General features: G+C 43.3%; 1 protein-coding gene and 1 long non-coding RNA gene across 2 annotated transcripts in view; both read right to left on the minus strand.

Moving 5' to 3' along the window:
- The window catches only part of erbb4b (erb-b2 receptor tyrosine kinase 4b), a 309,188-nt gene that overhangs the window by 73,876 nt on the left and 214,231 nt on the right, over positions 1 to 21,081 (minus strand). The window contains exon 6 of the mRNA XM_079665758.1: positions 17,985 to 18,078. Within this exon, the coding sequence (XP_079521884.1) occupies positions 17,985 to 18,078 (94 nt within the window). The remainder of the gene's footprint in view (positions 1 to 17,984; positions 18,079 to 21,081) is intronic.
- Positions 1,198 to 15,962, minus strand: LOC307030186. Its single transcript, XR_013805572.1, has 2 exons — positions 15,582 to 15,962; positions 1,198 to 1,744 (listed from the first exon to the last, which is right to left on the minus strand). It is a non-coding gene; the product is annotated as an uncharacterized lncRNA (long non-coding RNA).

Raw genomic sequence — 21,081 nt, forward strand, 5'->3', positions numbered from 1 at the left:
ACACACACACACACACACACACACACACACACACACACACACTTATCACTTGGCAAGCAGAGGAGTGTATGAGTGCTTGTTCATACATAACCAGAAGTAGTATCTGTGCACGGGCTTGCATTTACGCTAGTGTGTGTGACTGTGTGTGTGTGTATGAGTGAGTGTAGACTAATGCCTCTGCGTGCATTCTTTGTAGCTTGTGTTTGTGAGTGTGTGTGGACATGCATTCACCCTGGTTTAATTATGCAAATTGAAATTCTCATTGCTCTCACTGGCTTTAGCGTTGAGCCTGGCACTTCGCTTTTATGAGTGTCTTCCCACCCGTGGCTATTGGTGTGTGTATGTGCGTGTGTGATTATCCAATAGTACCGTCACATCAGCAAGCTAAATTATGTGACAGAGTAAACAAACAGTGTTTGGTCCAGCGGGGCATTGGGACATCCAAAAAGTGACAGGAAGGCACAGCATCACAACCAAAGTACCCTGCTGTAAATGTAAATGGGTCTGCTTGTGTGTTTGTGTGTAATGTTGTTGGAAGTGTGTGTGTAAATTGATATTTCTATCTATTCTGTTCTTTATTCCTTGCCTTTTATGCATACATACCAGTATTTCCGGAGGATTGGCAACTCATCTTTATCGTGTCAGAGCTTATAGTCAAGAATTTTTAACAGGCAACCATAAAAGGCTTCTCAACGCAAGTACATCAGGAATGATTTATAATATTTTACGATGATTTAATGCACAGACCAAGTTTTCTTGTTCTACTCTATTTCTGCTGGTGTACGGAAAAAATACACTTCACCACAAAATAATTGTATGCATTAATGATGATTTGGAGCGATATAAGGAGTAGAAGAGAGAGGAGGATGAGAGAAAACAGTTGGAAAAATAGGAAAGAGATGGATGTGGTGGGACATTTGAACATGACAATTCAAATCATAGGTCATAACAATTATAGAGCCACTCAAGCGGATGCACTATCTAATTAGATATGATAAGATTTACTATCAAAGCAAAATAATGTGACTGCATACAAGTGTTTGTATCAGCTAAAACATTTCTGTTTGCAGAACATAATTTGACTTAATAGACATAAATGTCATTATTGGGGAATCTTGTGTGTGTTGTGATGTTTGTGCTGGAGCCGCTTTATCCAAAACAGCACTCCGGTTAGAGAGTTGACACGGAGACAGGAAGTACATTCTTTGGCCTTTATATTAGCTTGGTGCTGGTCATCAATACAGAACACATAATCTCTGATGTAGAATCACATACAGGATGTCAAATGCGGATGAAGATAATGTAGTGAATAATAATGATGGAATGTAGAGTAGAGAATGGTTTCTGCAAAATAACACAGAAATAAGGCTCATATTACAATGATTACAATAACTAACCAGACTCTGGTTATTAATAATAAGCAACAGCAACACTAATTGTTGCTAAAACATATCAGACACATTGCAAACTCATTTCAAACACATACATAGCTAATAAAGGCTAAGTTAGCATCTCATCCACACACTGTATCACTGAATAGCTTAACTTAGCTAACTAGCTAGCATTAGCTTCATTTCTCAACAAAATAGTGCAAAAACGGGACATGAATAGACTTATTAACACACTGACTTAGCAGGATTATGCATACTTCTTATAACATTCCTAACATTAAAGATCTGCAGCTTACATTTTTCACGAACGCATTCTCTGTGACGATGATAACAGGGTTGCCAACTTTGGGTACCTGGGTGGAGTGAGATTTTGATATCATGGGTTTAATTACACATATGCACACTAAATGACTGCTATCGTGTCAGTAGCGGGACCTTAGCATATAGGATATAAAATATATACAAATACACAATATTGGACACAGACTATAAAGGGCACAAAGTTTCATTCACTAATGAAAGTCAAACGTGTTTCCACTGTTTTATTGTGTGCATAGGCCTGTCGCGATAAACAATTAAATGACTTATTGTACGATAGATAAAAATGAACCCGATAAATTGCCATTTACATGAGGATGAGACAAGCAGTTTGAAAGGATTTACTTGAATTATTATTTTATATTATCACAAAAAATAAAAAAAATGTATCCTACAAAATTAGTTATCGTGAGAGGCCTATACATGAAACACACACACACACAAACAAATCTACAGACTTACTCCAAACTGCCAAATATATTAATTAACACACTCTCACTCTCATATACTCTTTGACTCTATGTTGGCCTAGTCGAACAATAAGCAGCAGACTTTTACTTTTTTATCATTTCTACTGGATCTTAGATCTGCGCATGCGCAATATGGGTCGGGGATTGACCAACCTTCTCCCACTGCTCTTCTGCTGTCTGTTAACGTTGTTAAGAGTGGTGGGGGCGGGGAGTGAGCGGATCGACAGCTTAAGCAGCTGTCAACTCAACATTGTAAATAACCAACCAAAAACGATCGCCGGTTCATCTTGTTTTTGGCATGAAAATAGTTTGGGCAGCGTGAGAGCGTGAGATTTTGAGTGAAAGCGTGTATCACACGCCAGATGCTTGAGAGTTGGCAACTCTGTGATAATATGCATATGACGATGCGACCGCAATAATGTCCTGACATGAACGCATGGATGTATACAGAGGCGAAGTCCCGCCCATCTACTTCCGACCCATGGGACCTTATTTAGGAAGAATTATGTTTTGAAGTTAATGGGGAGAGAAAACGTATCTTTCGATCCCGTTTGAATTGTGCCATGAATTACACATATGATCTCAATCTTAAAAAAATAATTTCCATGTCAAAAAAGTCACAGTTTGTCATAAAACTGTTGAAATATAAGACTGTGAAAAATATGCAACTAGAAAGATCCCAGAGTTGTGTAAGTGATGTCATAACTGATGTCATAATTGTTTTCCTCCACAAATATAAGCGATAGCTAAGATAAGATAACTTTAACAAGATGCCTGTGTGCTTAGTACCAGGTTGTAATCATACCAGCAATGGGTCTTGCTCGTTCTTTCGTTTCCCGTCTGATAAAAGGACCTGGAGTGGCTGGATAAAGTTAGCTACATAGCTAGTAGCGAGCACGTTAGTTAGCTTTACAGCATTAGTTAGCCGTATCATTTTTATTAGCCTTAACATGAAGTAACATTAAGTAACCCAACATGTTAAACAATAAGAGTAGTAGTCATATTTTGTGAACCCTTTGAAGAGTACTGTCACACCGATCATTCTATAATACCCCGCTACATTAGCGTCGGCGATCTTTTCTACTTCATGCTATCTGCACAAATGGTTGACATTGAACATTAAAAAGACCAGGCAGTTCAGTGAGAATCAAAGGAAGGCAGGCAGCTTTGCATGACATTCTTCTGGACGTGTTTCATTGTGGTGATAGTGAGGGTAGTCAATCCCTTTTTTGGCAATCTGTGACGGCCATCTTGGTGACGTATGTTGTTGTGCGAGACCAGAGATGTAGTTCATTGAGCGTTTCACACAAAAAAACGTACTGTTTACTGTTACTTCACAGTTTTATGGCACATCTTTTTTTTTTTTACTTGACAAAATTATCTTTTGAATTGACAAACATCATGTGTAATTCGTGGCACAATTCAAACGGGTTCGAAAGATAATCTTTCTCTCGCCATTGACTTCAATACATAATTTTTTTCGAAATAAGGTCCCATGGAGGTCCACCGGAAGAGGAGGGACTTCGCCTCTCTATAATAAGAACTGGATACAGCCGCAGCATCGGAGGCGGGGTCTCGTTCTTTCCTATGAGAGCTGCTCATTGGTGCGTGAAGGCAAAATGGCCCAACTTTTGAGAGAGCGAAACGTCACAGATTACCCGTCATGCCTGGCTGTCAGAGCAGAAGTACCCGTATGTGCCCTCATAGAGCATGCGCAGTTGAGTTGCCCCTTAAGCCCCGCCCCCGAGCTCCCACTCTCAGATGCGCGTTCATAATGCAGAGGAAAATAACTCTCAGAATAACGTTATTAGCACATTTTACAACTTGAGGGCTATACAAATGTTCATACTGGGTAGTTTATTTAGTTTACAAAAAATTATCCAACGATTTACAGGCCACTCTTTCCCAATGTAAGTCAATGGGAAAAAGTGTTTCCGGGCCCAGCTACCCATACAGAAATATAGTACCGCAGTTTGGCCACAATTAATATTTTCCTCAGAGTGCGGCGCACTTCCTGGGGGCTTGGTGTAAACAGAGCAAGGACCCGCAGCTGCGCTACAGCCACCCCCAGAATAGCATAGCTATTATGTAAACAGAATGAATTCCCCAAGGTGCAGCAGAAGTCCCTGTATAAGCATCATCGTCCGGTAGAGCTGGTAGCTGCACAAGGCGTGCCAAGGTCGCAGGTATGTCTTGTCCCCGACTTGAACCTCAGCCGACCGGATGCATCCATCAGCACTGGCATTCAGCTTGACGACCCTCCCCACTGGCCAGTGGGCATGTGGAAGCTGAGGATCAACTATCATCACAACAGTACCTTGGAGAAGACCATCAGTGTGCTTCCGCCACTTCTGGCGGACTTGATGGGATGGCAAGTAGCTTTTGATGAACTGCACCCAGAAGTGGTCAACCATCATTTGACAACGATGCCACCGCCTCTTGCTGAGGGTGTTTGTAGCATAGGATACTTGTGGCAGGGAGGCATCCCGCCGCCCCATCAGCAACATGTTTGGCGTCACAGGATCTGTGAGGTCTGATGACACATAGCCTAAGGGTTTGGCATTTAAGATACCTTTCATTTCGACTAAAAAGATGAGGAGGACTTCTTTCTGGAGAGACAGAGCGCCGATCACCACTTGTAGAGCCTTCTTGACCGATTGTATCTCGCGCTCCCAGGCACAACCAAAGTGGGGAGATGCTGGAGGGTTAAAATGAAACTTTATCTGTTTCTTGGCAAGTTCTTCTTGCAGTTGGGGCATCATTCTAGCAAACGCTTCCTCAAGCTCCCTAGCTGCTCCCCGGAAGTTTGTACCCTGATCTGAGAGAATCTCGAAGGGGGTGCCTCGCCGAGCGATGAATCGGCTCAAGGCCAAGAGGAGAGCATCTGCATCTATGCTATTAAGCAGATCTAGGTGGACACAGCGAGTGGTGAGACATTTAAAGATGACTCCCCACCGTTTCTCACTGCTCACCTTGACAGTATATGTCCCAAAGCAGTCGACCCCGGTAGAGAAGAATGGAGGCTTGAGGAGCCGCAAATGTATTATTTGTGCTCGTCAGTATCTTCTGGCTCTGTGGGGGAAGGAAGCGACGGCCATTTCTCAGGCAGGCCACGTAGGAACGTTGGACCTTGAATCCACCAATTTGGTGCCGCCAGCTCAGCTACTGCCTTGCCACGGGTGAGGTCATCGGCTGGATTATTGGCTGTGTCAACGTACCGCCAGGTGTGCTCGGCTGTCAATTCCTGAATCTCAGAGACCCTGGTTCCCACGGATACTTTGAACCTGCATGACTCTGACGTCAGCCAGGTCAGGACTGTGGTGGAATCAGTCCAGAGATAGGTCTGGGTGATGTTTAAGGTGAGCTCTCGATGGATAAGAGAGGATTCCTAAGCTCCTGTCAACGCTGCACAGAGTTCCAACCTTGGCATCAACTGCTGGCGCTTCGGGGCTTCCCTAGACCTTGCCATAACAAATGACACATGGACTTTGTCACCAACCTTCGTTGCGAGGTAAGCTACCGAACCATATGCCTGTTCGGAGGCGTCACAGAAGACGTGCAGAGTGTAGTCTGGTGCTTCAGTTGCAGCCTCCAGTGGCGTGTAGCTTTGTGGCAGGGTGATGTCTGCCAGCCTGGGGAGTTCCCTCTACCAGATGGACCAAGCCTGAACGATGTCTAGAGGAAGGTTTGTGTCGTCCCAGCTCCTCTTCTTCGCCCACAACTTCTGAACATGCACTTTGGCCCTCGTAGTGTAGGGAATAATGACTCCGTGAGGGTCATATTGCCGGGCAAGCTCCTTGCATATGTGGCGCATAGTGGGAGTCGCCTTAACCGGTAGCCAAGTCGATCAGTCGGACAGTGCCACAGCAAGCCCAGAGCTGGTTCTTGAGGGTCAGCGCTCTTCTCTGCTAGCCATAGCCCCGTACTCTCTGACCTGGCAGTGGATGGTAGATGGGAGACAACTGCAGTGATATTGCTTGCCCACTGCCGTATCTCAAAACCCCCTGAGGCTAGACATTGACGCATCTTCTCCACAAGGAGCTTGGCAGACTCAGGTGTTGAAAGGCTCTGAAGACAATTGTCCACGGAGAACGACTGCTCCACTGACTGTAGTACGTCCTCATTTCCCTCTGCGTTGTTTTTTAGGTGCTTTTGCAGCGCAAACATTGCGCAGCAGGGGCTGCTTGTTGTGCCGAATGGCAAGACCTGCCATTGGTACATATCAGGTTTCTCCTCCCTTTGCAGGTTTCTCCAGACGAACCTCAGCAGTGGCCAGTCCTCAGGCAGGAGACTGATGGAACATTGCTCGTATGTCCCCACTGATGGCAATAGCATACTGCCAGAACCGCAGGAGTACGCCGAGAAGGGATGGTCCAAGTGTTTGACCAGGAAGGAGTTGCTCATTAAGTGAGAGACCACAGTAAGTAAAGGAACAGTCGAAGACGATCCTTGCCATTGTGATGGACGAGGTGATGGGGGATGAATCAGGATTTGGGGGACTCATCTACTTCTTCTGTAAAAAGCTTGGTAACACACCCTCCATCGATGAGCTTTTGGATCTCTGCTTTGTGAACTTTGGCCTTAGCTGGGTCTTTAATGAGTCTGCACTCTGTGCTGCGAAGCATTGGCATAATTGTTTCAGGAGTGGCCTATAAGGGTGGAGCGTCCCTGACACAGGGAAGAGGTGTAGCGTACCTTAGTGTGTCGCCCACCTTCACCCTCTCAGTGCGGGCTTTCAGGATACCCACGGCTTCCTGGTCCAATCGGGTCCGTACTGCTAACCTTTCACTCTTGAACGCACATCAAAGCTGCCAGAGACGTTCAACGTGTTGGTAGAGGTCATCTGCTGCTGGCTTGACAGATGTGAAGTAGCATGAAGTTGACTGAGATGTTAGCGCATCTGGACCCTAAAGTGCCCAGCCGAGTGCTGTATTGATGGCTGTGGGTCCACCTTTGGGGCAGACCCTGACTGTCTCCCTGCCTGTGATCAGGTGGGTGCAATCCGAGCCAATTAGCAGTAGCGGATTAACCTTACTAAAGTTCTTCAGCGGAAGCCCCTTCAAGTGGCGATAACGCTTCTGGAGTGCTGTCACAGGGTAGGACTGCTCTGATAAGGCTATCTGACCCGCTGTAAAGGCACCCGTAATGAGATGTTGCTTAGGAGGCTGTGTCAGACAGGGCACATGGAAGTCAACAGACTCACCAGTGAGGCTGGCCACATCATGGCGGATGGTCTGCAGGAAGAGAAACTCAGCTTCACCTTTGAGTCCCAGGTGTTGAACTCCAGCTGGCAGTATCATCGTTCGTCCAGGATCGCGTAGGTGTTAAGAGACTTGTCCCCATGGCTGATGATGACTGGTACCACCTTGAGGTAGACCTACCCTCCTTGCTTGGAGTTGGAGAGCACAGCACAATTCTTTAGCGTGATGAAGTAGACACGTGGACTTGGCTTAGCAACACAATGGAGAACTCTGAGGTGGATTTCCTGGCACTCACTGCATGCTTTCTTCAAGTTTCAAGCTTCTTGCCGGTAGTTGGTGCGACCGCAGTTACGACAACATTTGCCGTCTACTATCCATTGCTCAACCTTCTCCATAGAGCACTGGATGGTGTTTGAACATTGTGACAGGTCATGCTCATCACTCTTACAGAAGAGACACATCCTCTTGAATTTCTGCTGCTTGGCCTCTGGCCGAGTCGTCTCTGAAAGATGACGGTTTTCAGCTTCAGACTTGTCAAAACCATGGTAAACTGAGACCTGATGGTTACGAGGCCTTGGTGTAGGAAATTGCTTGTATCTTTTAGGGGGCTGTGTACCTTCACTCCGATGGCGCTGTGCCATCGTTTCGGACAGTAGTTGAGCTTCGGCCTTTACCCTTAGCCAGTTGGAGAGGTTGCGGAGGTTGTACGGGTTTAGGCTGTTTGTGTTAAGGTAGGCCTGTCACGATAATCGATAAATTGACTTATCGTACGATAAATAAAAATGGACTCAATAACTTTTCTGAGCTCGATAAATTGCCGTTTACATAAGGATGTGACCAGCATTTTAGCTAGGAGCACTGTGGGTGCCAGGCGCGCTGTGGCTGCCGGCCACGCGCGCTGTGAGGGTGCTACGTGTAGCAGCGTAGCAGCCACATTAATAATATAGCGACAAGCAGGAGACAACTTGTGACTTACTCACGGGAATTTAAAGTGAAATGGAATTGGTTACAAAACCTAACTACACATCTCGATTCTCCGGTGCGGCAGTATTTTGGATTCAAGCCAAATCAACGAGGCCAACCAACAGATTTGAATGAGGCGGTGTGTCGCATTTGTTTAAAAAAGGTAGCGACAAAAGCAGGCAATACCACGCATTTTAAACTACACCTAAAACACAACCACCCCATTTCGTTTTCCCAGCTGGTATAGCAAACACAGCAGCTGGAGATGGAGAGCCCCCACCTTCCCGACAGTTTACAATCAAAGATGCATTTGCCCGACAATGCAAACATGTCTACTTGAGCATGTCTCCCTTGAAAAAGAGATCAATGATCTCAAGGGATACACCTGGATAAATAGAGGCTTGAAATGAAATGAATGTTGGTGTTCCTTGCTCGAAAACTTTGAAAAACAGATTTGGATATGGCCTGTTGAGGCATCTGGGTCTTTGTATGGACAGTGGACTGTACACTTAACTGTTGTTTTAAGGAGGGTTTTTTGTGTGCTCATATTTATTTATTTATTTATATATATATATATATATATATATATATATATAGATAGATATATAGATAGATAGATAGAGAGAGAGAGAGAGCTCTGTTTTCCAGCCTGAGTTTATTTAATGTATTGTTTTGGTTGTGTGTGATTTAATTAATTTATTATAATTAAATTCATTTGTTTTATTTATTATATATAATTTAATATTATTTCACATTTCATTTGCAATGATAAATGTTCAATAAAAAGTTCTGTTTGAAAGGATGTACTTGAATTATTATTATATATTATCATTATGTCATTATTAGTGGTCTAAAATGGTCTTACAACAGTGCCGACAATATTATCGTTTATCGCAATAATTTCCAGGAAAAATGTATCGTCCAACAACATTTATTATCGTGACAGGCCTATGTTAAGGCAACCTTGAACCTGTAGATGCTCCACGAAGCCGTCCCTTGAATGCTTAGGGAGCTTGCTAAGGAGCCGATCGACATGGCCAGTCTACATCACTTCCATCCCGTTGGGTCCCTCCAGCGATGTCAACATACCCACTAATAGGTTGACACTTAGCGCGAAGCTCTGGAATGCTTTGATATCTCCAGTTTGAGGTCAGGAGAGTTAAGTATAGTTGCAATCTCGCTTTGCATGAGCTGGTGTGGCTGTCCATATTGCCGATGTAAGGCCTGTATGGCGGCCGTGTAAGGCTAGGTGTAATGCCTGCAGGACTGGGCTATTAGCTGGGCCTCATCCAGAACTAGTTGTTCCATGAGAACACGGTACTTGTAATGCTCAGACATTTCAGTGTGGTCACTGAGTAAGTGGTCCAGCGCCATTTTTAGGTCAGTAAATTCTCTCTCGCTGTCACGCACCAATTTAGGCAGTTTAGGTACTGGGACTGGCTGTCTAGGAGGTAGGGGAGCATTTGACCCGTACAGTGAATGCTGTGGTTGAATGGAATACTGGACTGGCAGAGCTGGCACAGGCTGAAGCATTAAAGGACCAGGGGTGGAAGGCTGGTACTACGCCGGTTGATATGCGTACTGTGCCGGAAGGACAGGCAGACACTGATACGCTGTCTGCTGGGGGACAGCAGACTGTGTATAAGGTGAGAGCGCTACAGACCAGTTGGGTGGCCCGTAGGAAGATTGCTGAGGCATGACAACTGGATGTTGGGCCACTGGTTGTTGTGCAGCTGGTAGCTGGTGAGCCGGGTGGTTGATATGGTGGTTGGACAGGTGCGGCCGGAACATATTGATTCGATGCGGATGCCGTTTTCATAGACTAATATGGGATTTGTATTGCCGCCCTCATGCTGCCAGATGTGGTTGCCACAGGAGGAGGCACAGGCTGGTATGGCTGGTTAGGCTGGTACCTTGTAGTTGTTAGCAGTTGTTGGCCAACGTGACCTGTTGCTTGCATCCCTTGGACGATAGGTGCCGACATGACCGTGCTTGTAGCTAGAAGTGCTGTTGTCTTAGAAACAGCTCCAAACAACCGTGCAGATGTGACTGTTGGTGGTCAATATACTTCTCTCCTGCTTCTGACTCGGCATGAAGGCTGGGAGGGCTTGAGACTGAAATGTTGCTGTAGTCGTGCACAGCAGTTTTGTCGTTGGCAGCTTATTCTGATGCTTGGTGACTGGTCTCAGCTGGATGGATAACGGCTGCTGCTGCAAGATGCGGTTATCTGCTTGTGAGTCCAACCAGTGTGAGTGGGTTGGAGATGGATGTGACGAGAGGGGGCCATATCCATTCTCACTGAGGCTGTATTATGTTGATTGATGACTGTGGCAGCTCTGCTCTGAGGGAGATGGCAGTTGAGGCATCACACACATATTCTGCAGGTCAGGAATGCTGCTAGCATAAGGTGTCATGTCCCACAAATGTGCCTTATTTGCTGCTCCTGGCAAGGAGTAAGAGCGAGGGCGTCCAATTGCAGTGTGTAGCTGGTCACTCTCAGCTGCTAACCCAGTTTGCAGGCTAAGTGACATATTGGAGGGGGGTAGGATTAGGCAAGAGAGACTGTGGTAAGCTGACCTTATAGCCTTGCAGGTGTGTTGGAAGCTGTCACTGTCTTCCTCCATGAGCTCCAATTGTAGCTGCTGCTGTTTCCTGTGCATCCATGGCGCTGTCGTGGGTGAAGCTATCCGGCTCGAATAAGGACCAATATTGGGGAATCTTGTGTGTGTTGTGATGTTTGTGCTGGAGCCGCTTTATCCACATACAGGATGTCAAATGGGGATGATGAGGATGAAGATAATGTAGTGAATAATAATGATGGAATGTAGAGTAGAGAATGGTTTCTGCAAAATAACACAGAAATAGAAATAAGGCTCATTACTGATTACATTACTGCTGATTACAATAACTAACCAGAATCTGGTTATTAATAAGAAGCAACAGCAACACTAATTGTTGCTAACACACAACAGACACATTGCAAACACATACATAGCTAATAAAGGCTAAGTTAGCATCTCATCCACACACTGTATCACTGAATAGCTTAACTTAGCTAACTAGCTAGCATTAGCTTCATTTCTGAACAACATAGCAGCAAAAACGGGACATTAATAGACTTATTAACACACTGGCTTAGCAGGACATTATGCATACTTCTTATAACATTCCTAACATTAAAGATCTGCATATATGCTTACATTATTCACAAACGCATTCTCTGTGACGATGATAATATGCATATGAAGATGCGACCGCAATAATGTCCTGACATGAATGCACATGTGTAAACCAAGCCTCCACGCAGTGTGCCGGACTCTGTGCCAAATATTCGTTGTGTCCAAACGGTGGTACTGCAACTTCCGTATCAGTCCGTGACGTCACCCGGCCCAAAAATACTTTTTCCCTGTCACTACCCGATCTGCCGCCCTGCCATATCTGCAGTGCGCATGTGCGAGATGGTCCGCCATATTGGACAACTTCGTACAGCAACCCAAGTAGGACACTTGACACAGTGGCTTTTGGCAAAGCACGAAAATAAAACTTGAGAATTTAACTTCTGTTAGACAGCTATCATAATGAATACATATTTACTGTGAATGTATGCACAAATGTATGGCATATAGCTGTCTAACAGAAGTTAAATCCATTCCTCAATTATTCTGACAATGTACTTAACCGCAAATAAAAGAACCCAATAAAAAGAGTTGTTAAATAATAGTGAAGTCACGTTGTAATAACAATAACTCATCTCTCTCGAGTTTTCTTTTTGTGCTTTGCCAAAAGCCACTGTGTCAAGTGTCCTACTTGGGTTGCCGTACAGAGTTGTCCAATATGGCTGGCTATCTCGCACATGCGCACTGCAGGTAGGGCAGGGCGGCAGATCGGGTAGTGACACCCATTGACTAACATGGGAAGTATGGAAGCCTGTTTGCGCCACAGGAAAATAAATCAGCGTAATATAAAGTACATAACGATTGATGTGTACGTACATCAGCATAATTACTAATGGCTCGTACGTTACACTAGCTAGCCGCTAACTGCTAGCTGCTAGCTCCTAACGGCTAGCTGCCGTGGCCACCTCGTTATTCGTTAATATCAAATCCATCATAACAATCCAGAACGCGCGGTGCTGTTACGTGTACGCAAATCGACGTGCTTGATGGGAACGAGTCTTTTGGGGGGCGTGGTTAAAGTTGCGCATGCTCTATGAGCGCACATACGGGTACTTCTCAGGCATGCTCGGTAATCTGTGACGTTTCACTCTCTCAAAAATTGGGCCATTTTGTCATCCATGCGCCAATGAGCAACTCTAATAGGAATGAATGAGGCCCCGCCTTCCACGCTGTATCCAGTTCTTATTATACATCCATGGTACAGATCGGGCAGGGGGACAGATCGGGTAGTGACCGTAGAGGTTTCTCAATACTCAAATTTCCCCTCCTCGACTCCCCGGTCCTCCGGTAGTGACCCGGAAATGAATTTCAGCGTGCCATTTTGAAGGACACCTCATTTCTCTAAATGCACATCGAGGACCGAGGATCGAGCGTCGAGGAGGCTCTCTGGAGGAGCTATAACCGAGGATACACTGATGGGTCCTCCACAGCTCCTTCGCGGATGCATTTCCGGGAATGGTGGAGGCGTGACGCACGGCTAGACTTATCTCAGCCAATGACAGCTCTACATGCATCCCCTGGATATTATTTTAGAAACTGCTTTCATCGCGTTGCGATGTTTCCAGAGAGAACAGCTGTGAGGTCCGTGCAGAAAGCAGAGCAGTGTGTATAATATACAGTATTTCACTCAGTAGGCCTGCTCTCTTTATTTGCTGTAGTTTACTAGATATCTACAAACAAAGAGTCAATATTTTTCTAAGACAATTTAGTGCTTCACATAATAAAATACACAACGACTGTAGCCTGATTATGCTTTAGGAGCTGTAGGTGTGTGTGGTACAGTGTGTAGGTGTGTGTGTGTGTTGTAAAGTGTGTATATGCGGTGGACAGACGGGTCTCAGTTGGTTTGGTGTCCTATGCTTACTTTTAATACTTGTAAATACAACTTTTGGCCCGTAATTTAAATTCCCCATTTCAGCTAACAGAGAGAGAGGGGGCGGGGGGGGGATATATCCAGTCTCTGATTGTGTTACGTTATTATGAGAGTGCTCTCATACTTGTTTGATTCTGAAATTGTATATATTTATATAAATATATGTGTGTGTGTGTGTGTGTGTGTGTGTGTGTCCACATCTGTAGCCTGTTATTGTCTCATTATACCGCACTGTGAATGAATCAAAGTAAATATATAAGTCATCATGAACACATCTGTCCATCAGACAGAGGGCTGCTGTGCCTCCTGTCATCATTAATGGACGTCTCTTTAAAATGACCGCTCAGAGGAGAGGAGTTCTCATTTCTCTAACCGCCTGCTTCTTCCCCTCCTCTCTCCTCGGTTTCCCTCCTCAGTCCTCCGCTCGCATCTCCTGTGGGCGGGACTAAGTATCGAGGATAGGAGTCGAGGAGGGGAGTCGAGGAGGGGAGTCGAGGAGGGGGCATTTAAGAATTGAGAAACCTCTAGTGACACTTATTATACATCCATGGTGTAAACAGAGCGAGGACCCGCAGCTGCGCTTTAGCTGTCCCTAAATGTGCTTGATTAAAATATAAATAATATAACGCAGATTAAGGAAAACAAGGGGAATTTACAACAGTCATTATCATAGATGAAGACGATTTTTTTAAACAATTAAAAATGAAACATTTCCGAGATGTGAAGAACACGGACCAACATTCGACATATTCGACTTAAAACTGTTTCTCTAGACACAGACCTTCAATGGTAGGCTATATTATCAATGATATCAAAGTGAAGAAGAGACCTTGCAGAAGGCTTTTGTTCTGCATTGTTGACCCTTGGTCTTTTATACACCTTTCATATACAGGTGAAGATAAATTCTGCATTCAGACATCCAACAAATAAGTGCCTTGGGGTGGAGTCAGATGACAATTACTATAGATTTAGAGATCCTAAATGAGCTTTATCCATTAGGAAGGGCAACAGGTTTAAATGCCTATTGTCAAATTAAGCTATTCTCCACTATTTCATTAAAGGAACAGTATAAAATGTACTTGCCTGAGATAAATTGATGGATCAGTGATCAACAACAGCAACTGTTCTACCATCATCACCTATTATGTCCTCAACATAGCCAGCATTCATAGCAATAGTCCTATCCCCAATCTCTCTCTGCAGAGGGCATTAGGCCTATCAAATCACTGTGTGTAAGCTGTAATGTAATTGCTATGGGCTCTGTGGCCATAACATGATTGCTGTAATCCATTTGTGGCGCAACAGGTTACCCTGGGACATTTCCATTATAAACAGCTTGTCAAGTCACACACATACAATGACACACTCACAGGCTGAGATGCTGCATGATGTTGTACAGTACTTGAACATGTTACTGTAATTGCAGGTTGCTGAAATAAGGACAAGTTGAAACAACTGTTGAATTGAACGTATGAAGTAACCAGGGCCGGACTGGGACAATAAGTCAGGCCGGGAATTATACAGCCAGCCAGGCCATTACCAGTTTTCTTTTGTGCCATTTTCTTGGATTTATTTGTCAATATTTACAGCGTTGCTGCCATAGTGATAGCCCTAAACTTTACAACCCCAGAATAAACATATGGACATATGTTACTATTTAAAAAAAATGTGCAAATCTATTTAGGAACCTATCCATGTGCAAGATTATTTTATTTTTTTTAAATGTTGGACTTAAATGCATCACTCTGGTGCACTTTGAGGGGGAAATAAAGAGACTGCACCCATATGAAACAGAAATGTTTACATTTAAATAATCATAAAATCATAAGAACATGGCCATAACCAATAACATACCATATCCAATATGAAAAAACATTGAAAGTTGTTTATTTATTTGTTTTCGGTTCATTTATAGTTGCGAGTGTGTATGGGCTCCTGAACCAGCCTCACCCGTCTCCCCCTGCTCCTCTTTGAGGCAGCAGCAAAGACTAGTTTTAGCTCTCAACAAGTTTTTAAAGTTTATCTTACCTTTTTTCACCTAGTTAACATTTTTTTTGTATCATTCATGCATATTTTACAAATCACTCCCCCCTCAAATGGAAATGTGTGTTTACATAAAGGGTGACCAAACCGTTTGAGACCCACAGAGAACTTAGACTAAGTTAACTATCTAAACACTTTTACCTCACCTGAGCTGTAGTTATCAGTCTCTCAGTCTGACAGGAGGGGACTCTCCTCCACCTTGTTGACAGCTCATTACATCCGTTAGCGCCGCTAGCTAGCACCAGATGCTAACAACAACAACAACACGTAACCGGTGTGAGCGTTTTCTCTCTCGCTCGCTCGCGCCACAAATACACACCCTCCCGAGCTTGAATGACACAGAGACCAATCGAGGGCATTAAGCCCCTGTCACACTGTCCCGAAATTGACACCCGATGGACACACGATAAAGGAAATGTTGAAATTCGGCTCTGATCGTATCAACATCGGGCCATTCGTGAGGGCATCTTAAGCCATCGTATGACCGCCGGTGGAGTTTCTCAGGCTCCGGCAGCAACTTTGTGAGCGGCAACTTCGTAAGGCACTCGTGAGCAGTGGCGGCGCTAGGGGGTGGCTACTTGGGCTCAAGCCCCGGATGTTTTCTAAAAGCCCCGGATGTTTTTTGTTTTTTTTAAAACGTCTCGGGAGTAATGTGCAGTGCCGGGGTCCACCAGAGAGGCAGCTGCTGCGGGACAGTAGCCTGCATACTGCGTAGCCTTCCATGCCCTGAAGAAGAAGTGATCCTTCCTAGTGCCTAGCGCCATATGGCTCTGCTAGTGCCTGACGAGTTTTAAGCTAATAGCCTATAAAGTTATGGATATTAGAAAGTTATTTTCATTGAAAAAGGCGCCACAAGCTGCAACAGCAGCAGTATCAGCAGCTGACAACAATGTCATCTCCAGCAGTGAAGAAATGGATGATGTTTGTGAATCTAATGGTGATATCTGCAGTCTGGCTGACTGAGTAAGAAGTGAAAAAGAGTGATGTAACGTTAATGTTATAGCTAGTAAACACGGAGTAACCACACTAATTATACCCTTATATGTTAGTATGTATACAGAACATGACTAAAAATTATCCTAAGATGTAACGTTAACCCTTCATACCTCAGTCTACCTTTAAGACACTAAAATAACGTATTCCAATTTTTATATTGTTTTGGAATTATACCGGCTCTTGTTTCAGTACACTTAACAACGGAACCATAGCAACGGAACTGACAGGCAACGGAACTGACAGGCAACCCTCTGAATCAGACTCCGATTGGCTGTGACTGCATCCACTCAGAGTGTCCGATTCAGAAACGTGACTCTTACACTCTTTAAGTCACAAACAAAGATGGTGGATGAATAGATCAATAAAATGATAAGCAATAGATAATCACAACATCAATCCCCTCTAACATCAACAACGGGCACACACAATTTAATTTGGCTTTTGCCTCCTCTGTTTTCACACTCATTCACACACACACAAGTTGTTTTGGAAATCAACCAACTTCTAAACTGCATTAGGCATTCATTGAACTATCTGACAGAGTGTGATGGGACACAGAAGACAAAACATCGGCCTTCTGGCTTGCATCTGTCGCAAATCATCCCTCTATCAAACAGAAAGATGCGATTTTAAGAGAAAGCGCGGGGTCAGGGGGCTCGTGTGGCTGTGGGTGTAGTGTGCAGGAGATGCAGACAGAGATGAAGGTCAGGGATTTTTTTTTTCTCCGCTCTGGAATTTTTCTTATGTACAGCTGCGCCCAAACAATCTTTCAAAGAGCATGCAGTATATTCTAAGAGCTTTTGAAGTGCAAAAAGTGTAAGGGAAAAAAAAACATCCTTTTGGAATAAAAAAAAGAACGACTGTTCATGAATACCTTTTTGATATTTAACTTTAAAATAAAAACAGATGTATATAGAGTCACACGTGTTGATGTTTTAATTAATTCCCGCAAAATAATGCTGATCTTAGCTTAAACAATCAGTTTTACCTTTGACACGGAACATGAGACATAATCAATAGCACAGCTGAAAGGCACAGTTTGACTGCTAATACAATAATTAATCATAGTCTCAGATGACCACAGGGAATGTCTGCAGTGCCAAGTCATTTGCTTTGTGGTGAGTGAAGCACTGCTCTGGCCTTGAATGGTTTTCATTTAGAGGATCAACACTGAAAACAACAGTTTAGCCCATTCCGCTGATTCGGCTTTTAGTTAGTTCAATGTATTGATGGTTTTGCTCTTTTTATGGCATGCGTTGACATTTAGAAAAATACAGGATATACATAGCCATCTTGTCTGACAAAAATGTTAACCTCGTATTTACTTTTTGCTGTCACATTATAACTTATATTTAAGTTGTCTCATGGCTTTTATTTTTGACAAAGATGAGACTGCAGGTTATCTTTAAAAAAAGGAATAGTTCCATGATTTATCTTTGATTAACAGATAAAAACAAACCCAAACCAACTGCTCCAACAACTACGGTCACACATGAGATACAATACTGTGTCGGTATCTGCCTTACTTTTAGGGTCTAAAGGAGCAAACTTACCGGACCGTTGCAGGTCAAAGAGTCATCGTCAGCTTGCTCACACTGGGCGTCACACTCCACACACACTGACCCATTGGCATACTCTCGGATATCCCTGAGAGACAGGAAGACAGGTAAGGAGGGAGGGATTAGGAGGGTGAGAAATAGAGTGATACAGGGGAGGGACAATAAATGATTTGTGAAATAGAACAATAACAAGGCTTTGTGTCCTCAGAAGATATAGTAGAATATACTACAGTAAAAGTGAAGGGTGGTTGAAAATAATCTAAATGCAATGCAGCGCAGAACGAAAAACAAGTAGGCCTACATTTTGTTATATTTTGACTGAATCACAATATTTGTATTGTATAGTCTGCAAATTTAGTGGAATCGCCTCCTGGACAACTTCTGCAAAAGACAGAACAAATCAATGTCAGTACATTTTTTTATTTCCCAGAGTGCTCTCTTTTAAGAGCTTTCTTTGAAAATAAATAAGAACTAAATGAAGTTCAGGATGTCATTTCCAGAGCAAAGAAGACGGATGGATGGATTGAGAGGGAAAGAAGAATTATTCAAAAATGATTAGACGTGTCTGTTTCCATCTGTTGTGTGAGCATCATATCTCACAATGTTTACCTTATAATTAAAGGTTAGCAAATTTGGTCATTAAAGCCAGTCTCGCACACTCAGATGCACACACATACATCCCTGATGCATCCAGCATTGTAGCTAATTAGCTAACTGTAACAGTGATACCATCAGGCTGGGGGTCAATGCAGTTGAAAGGTGCAGTACATGTAAGGGCTTTCAAAAATCAATTAAATTAAGTGGCTTGTTATTCAATTTATGAAATCCCATTATAATAGTAAAACACCAGAGTCTGCTCCAAAAGTCATTAAATCTGACCACAGTGTGGCTGAGATGGCAACAGGACAAGGAGAATGACGTTTGGGTACTTATTTTATGGTCAATGACGGAAAACAGAGTGTTCCATTTTTTTGCCATTGGTGCAGTGGGATCTAAAACAAATTAGTATTAATTATGCTTCATGTGACCTTCATAAAACCTTCCAGGAGGCCGGAGAGGTGAGCCTTTGTCTGGGTCTGTGCCGGTTGAAATAATAAAGGCTGCAGTGTAGCTGGATGTTATCACTGACACTTAATACTCATACGCTATTCCATGATTTTCTCCTGTCTTCTGCTTTTCTGCTTCTGTTAAGGCACACAAATACAGCATCACATTTGTAGTTAAAGGTGGGGTAGGTAATTCACTTCAGAAACACTTTTTGTTATATTCCATGGAATCTTCTTAACATCCCGATAGCAATCAATATATTTAATGCTTTGACAATAAATACATTAAAACATTTCATCTGTGGAAGCCGTGGTGCTGTAAAAAGCACGACCAATCATTTTAGCTGGCCCGGCTAAAATAACTGGATGGCCTACCTGCCTGTCAGACTTCCATCTGCGCACAAACTTATATCGTGCCCTCATTGGTCATGTGCACATTTGTGTGTGTTGGAGGAGGGGCTCTGTAAGGAAGTCTGAAGGAAGGGGCAGATTTTCTTCGGCTGCGTAATTTCAAATTCTAGCACACTCGAGCTGGTTTCTCCATTCTTACCTACCATACCTTTAATAATATAGCATTTTATGGATTTCATACAAAAAAACAACATTGCATTTCAAATGGCTTTGTTCACACAAACTAAGAAAAACCATATGTCTGGCATTTTGAACAGTAAAATCCATATTGTTTGAGGTCTAAGGCAATGCAAGCTCCTTGATGCTTTTTTGCTCGCTGAAAATGTTGTGCAAAAACATTTTAAATAAACCACTAAGGTTGAATTAGGACAATATTAACCTTTAATTCGCTAAATGAATAAAGGGGCTTCCTTTTGTTCTTAGTACTCGACAATAATTAAACTCAAGTACCTTTATTCTCCTTGCTAATCATTTGCCACACTTTTACTGCCAAACCAATCCTCATGGGAATAAAGGTGAACTTGAACTATTGGGCAACATAACATTTTGATTAAACCAGCGATAGATTTTGACTAAAAATAAGGCACACACAGCAATGAAATATGACTTGAGTTGAAAGCTTGACTTATGACACACATGTGATAATGTTTTCATTCAGTGAAGCTTTATATTGGACAGATGAGGTACAGGTTGTATCGGTTACTCTGGCGGTGTGGGGGGTGCTGACGTGCAGGTGGACAGGTAGGCAGGGCGTGGCCCCGTGCGCAAGCAGTGACTGTGACACGCAGTGACACGCCTAGCCCCCCTGCCCTAACAGCCCCTTTTGGTCCTCCTCATTCCTCTCCACTGTGGCCACCATTAGCATTTGATCAAATACAGACTTAAAAACATCTAGTTCCAGCAGTTCTGCAGGGACTATTCTGCTATTAATGAAACTCTCCAGGTAGCAGATCCAGTCATTGCATTTCTTTTAGAAAAGGATTACATCAAGATAAAGTTCCTTTTATAGTCAAGGGCCCCCTATTGTTTTGAATCTCTACAGGGGTGCCTTTTAAACCAAGAATCACCACCACTTCTTTAATTTGTTCTTTTCACCCCGCGGCTCTTAAATATTATCCATGGTAAACAGAAAAATTACTGCAGGATTTGAAAGCTGAAACAAAGAGCCTCGGGGTGTTTTTGAACCGGAATTTAAGTTTTGATGTAGTGCAGCAGGTTTTTTTTTAACAAATCAGAATTATTGGAAAATTCCACCAGGTATAAGCCAGATACCATTTAAACTTTTGATCAACATTTCAATTGATTTGACTGTAAAACATTTGCAGCACAGAGCCATGAACCTTTTTCTGTTAAAGATCAGCATACAATTCAGAATTAATATTTAAGATTATCCATTGTAAAGCCCTTTGTTAGATATTCAAAAAAGCTGCCTTTTAAGTGATCCCATCTGAGGATTACGGTAAGTGATCAGCACTTAATATATGTGGTTACTTAATTCAAGGAAAAAATAAAAGATTTGTTAGTGCACTGAAAGGTAATTTGATAAAAGCCAAATGTATACTGCTTCCTCCATCACAGACAATGAACCAACAACACTTCAATCCAAGACCCACCTGCCTCAGTGTGCTGATTAT

The sequence above is a fragment of the Notothenia rossii genome, assembly GCF_949606895.1.
Source record: "Notothenia rossii genome assembly, chromosome: 2".
In the NCBI taxonomy this organism is placed as follows: Eukaryota; Metazoa; Chordata; class Actinopteri; order Perciformes; family Nototheniidae; genus Notothenia; species Notothenia rossii.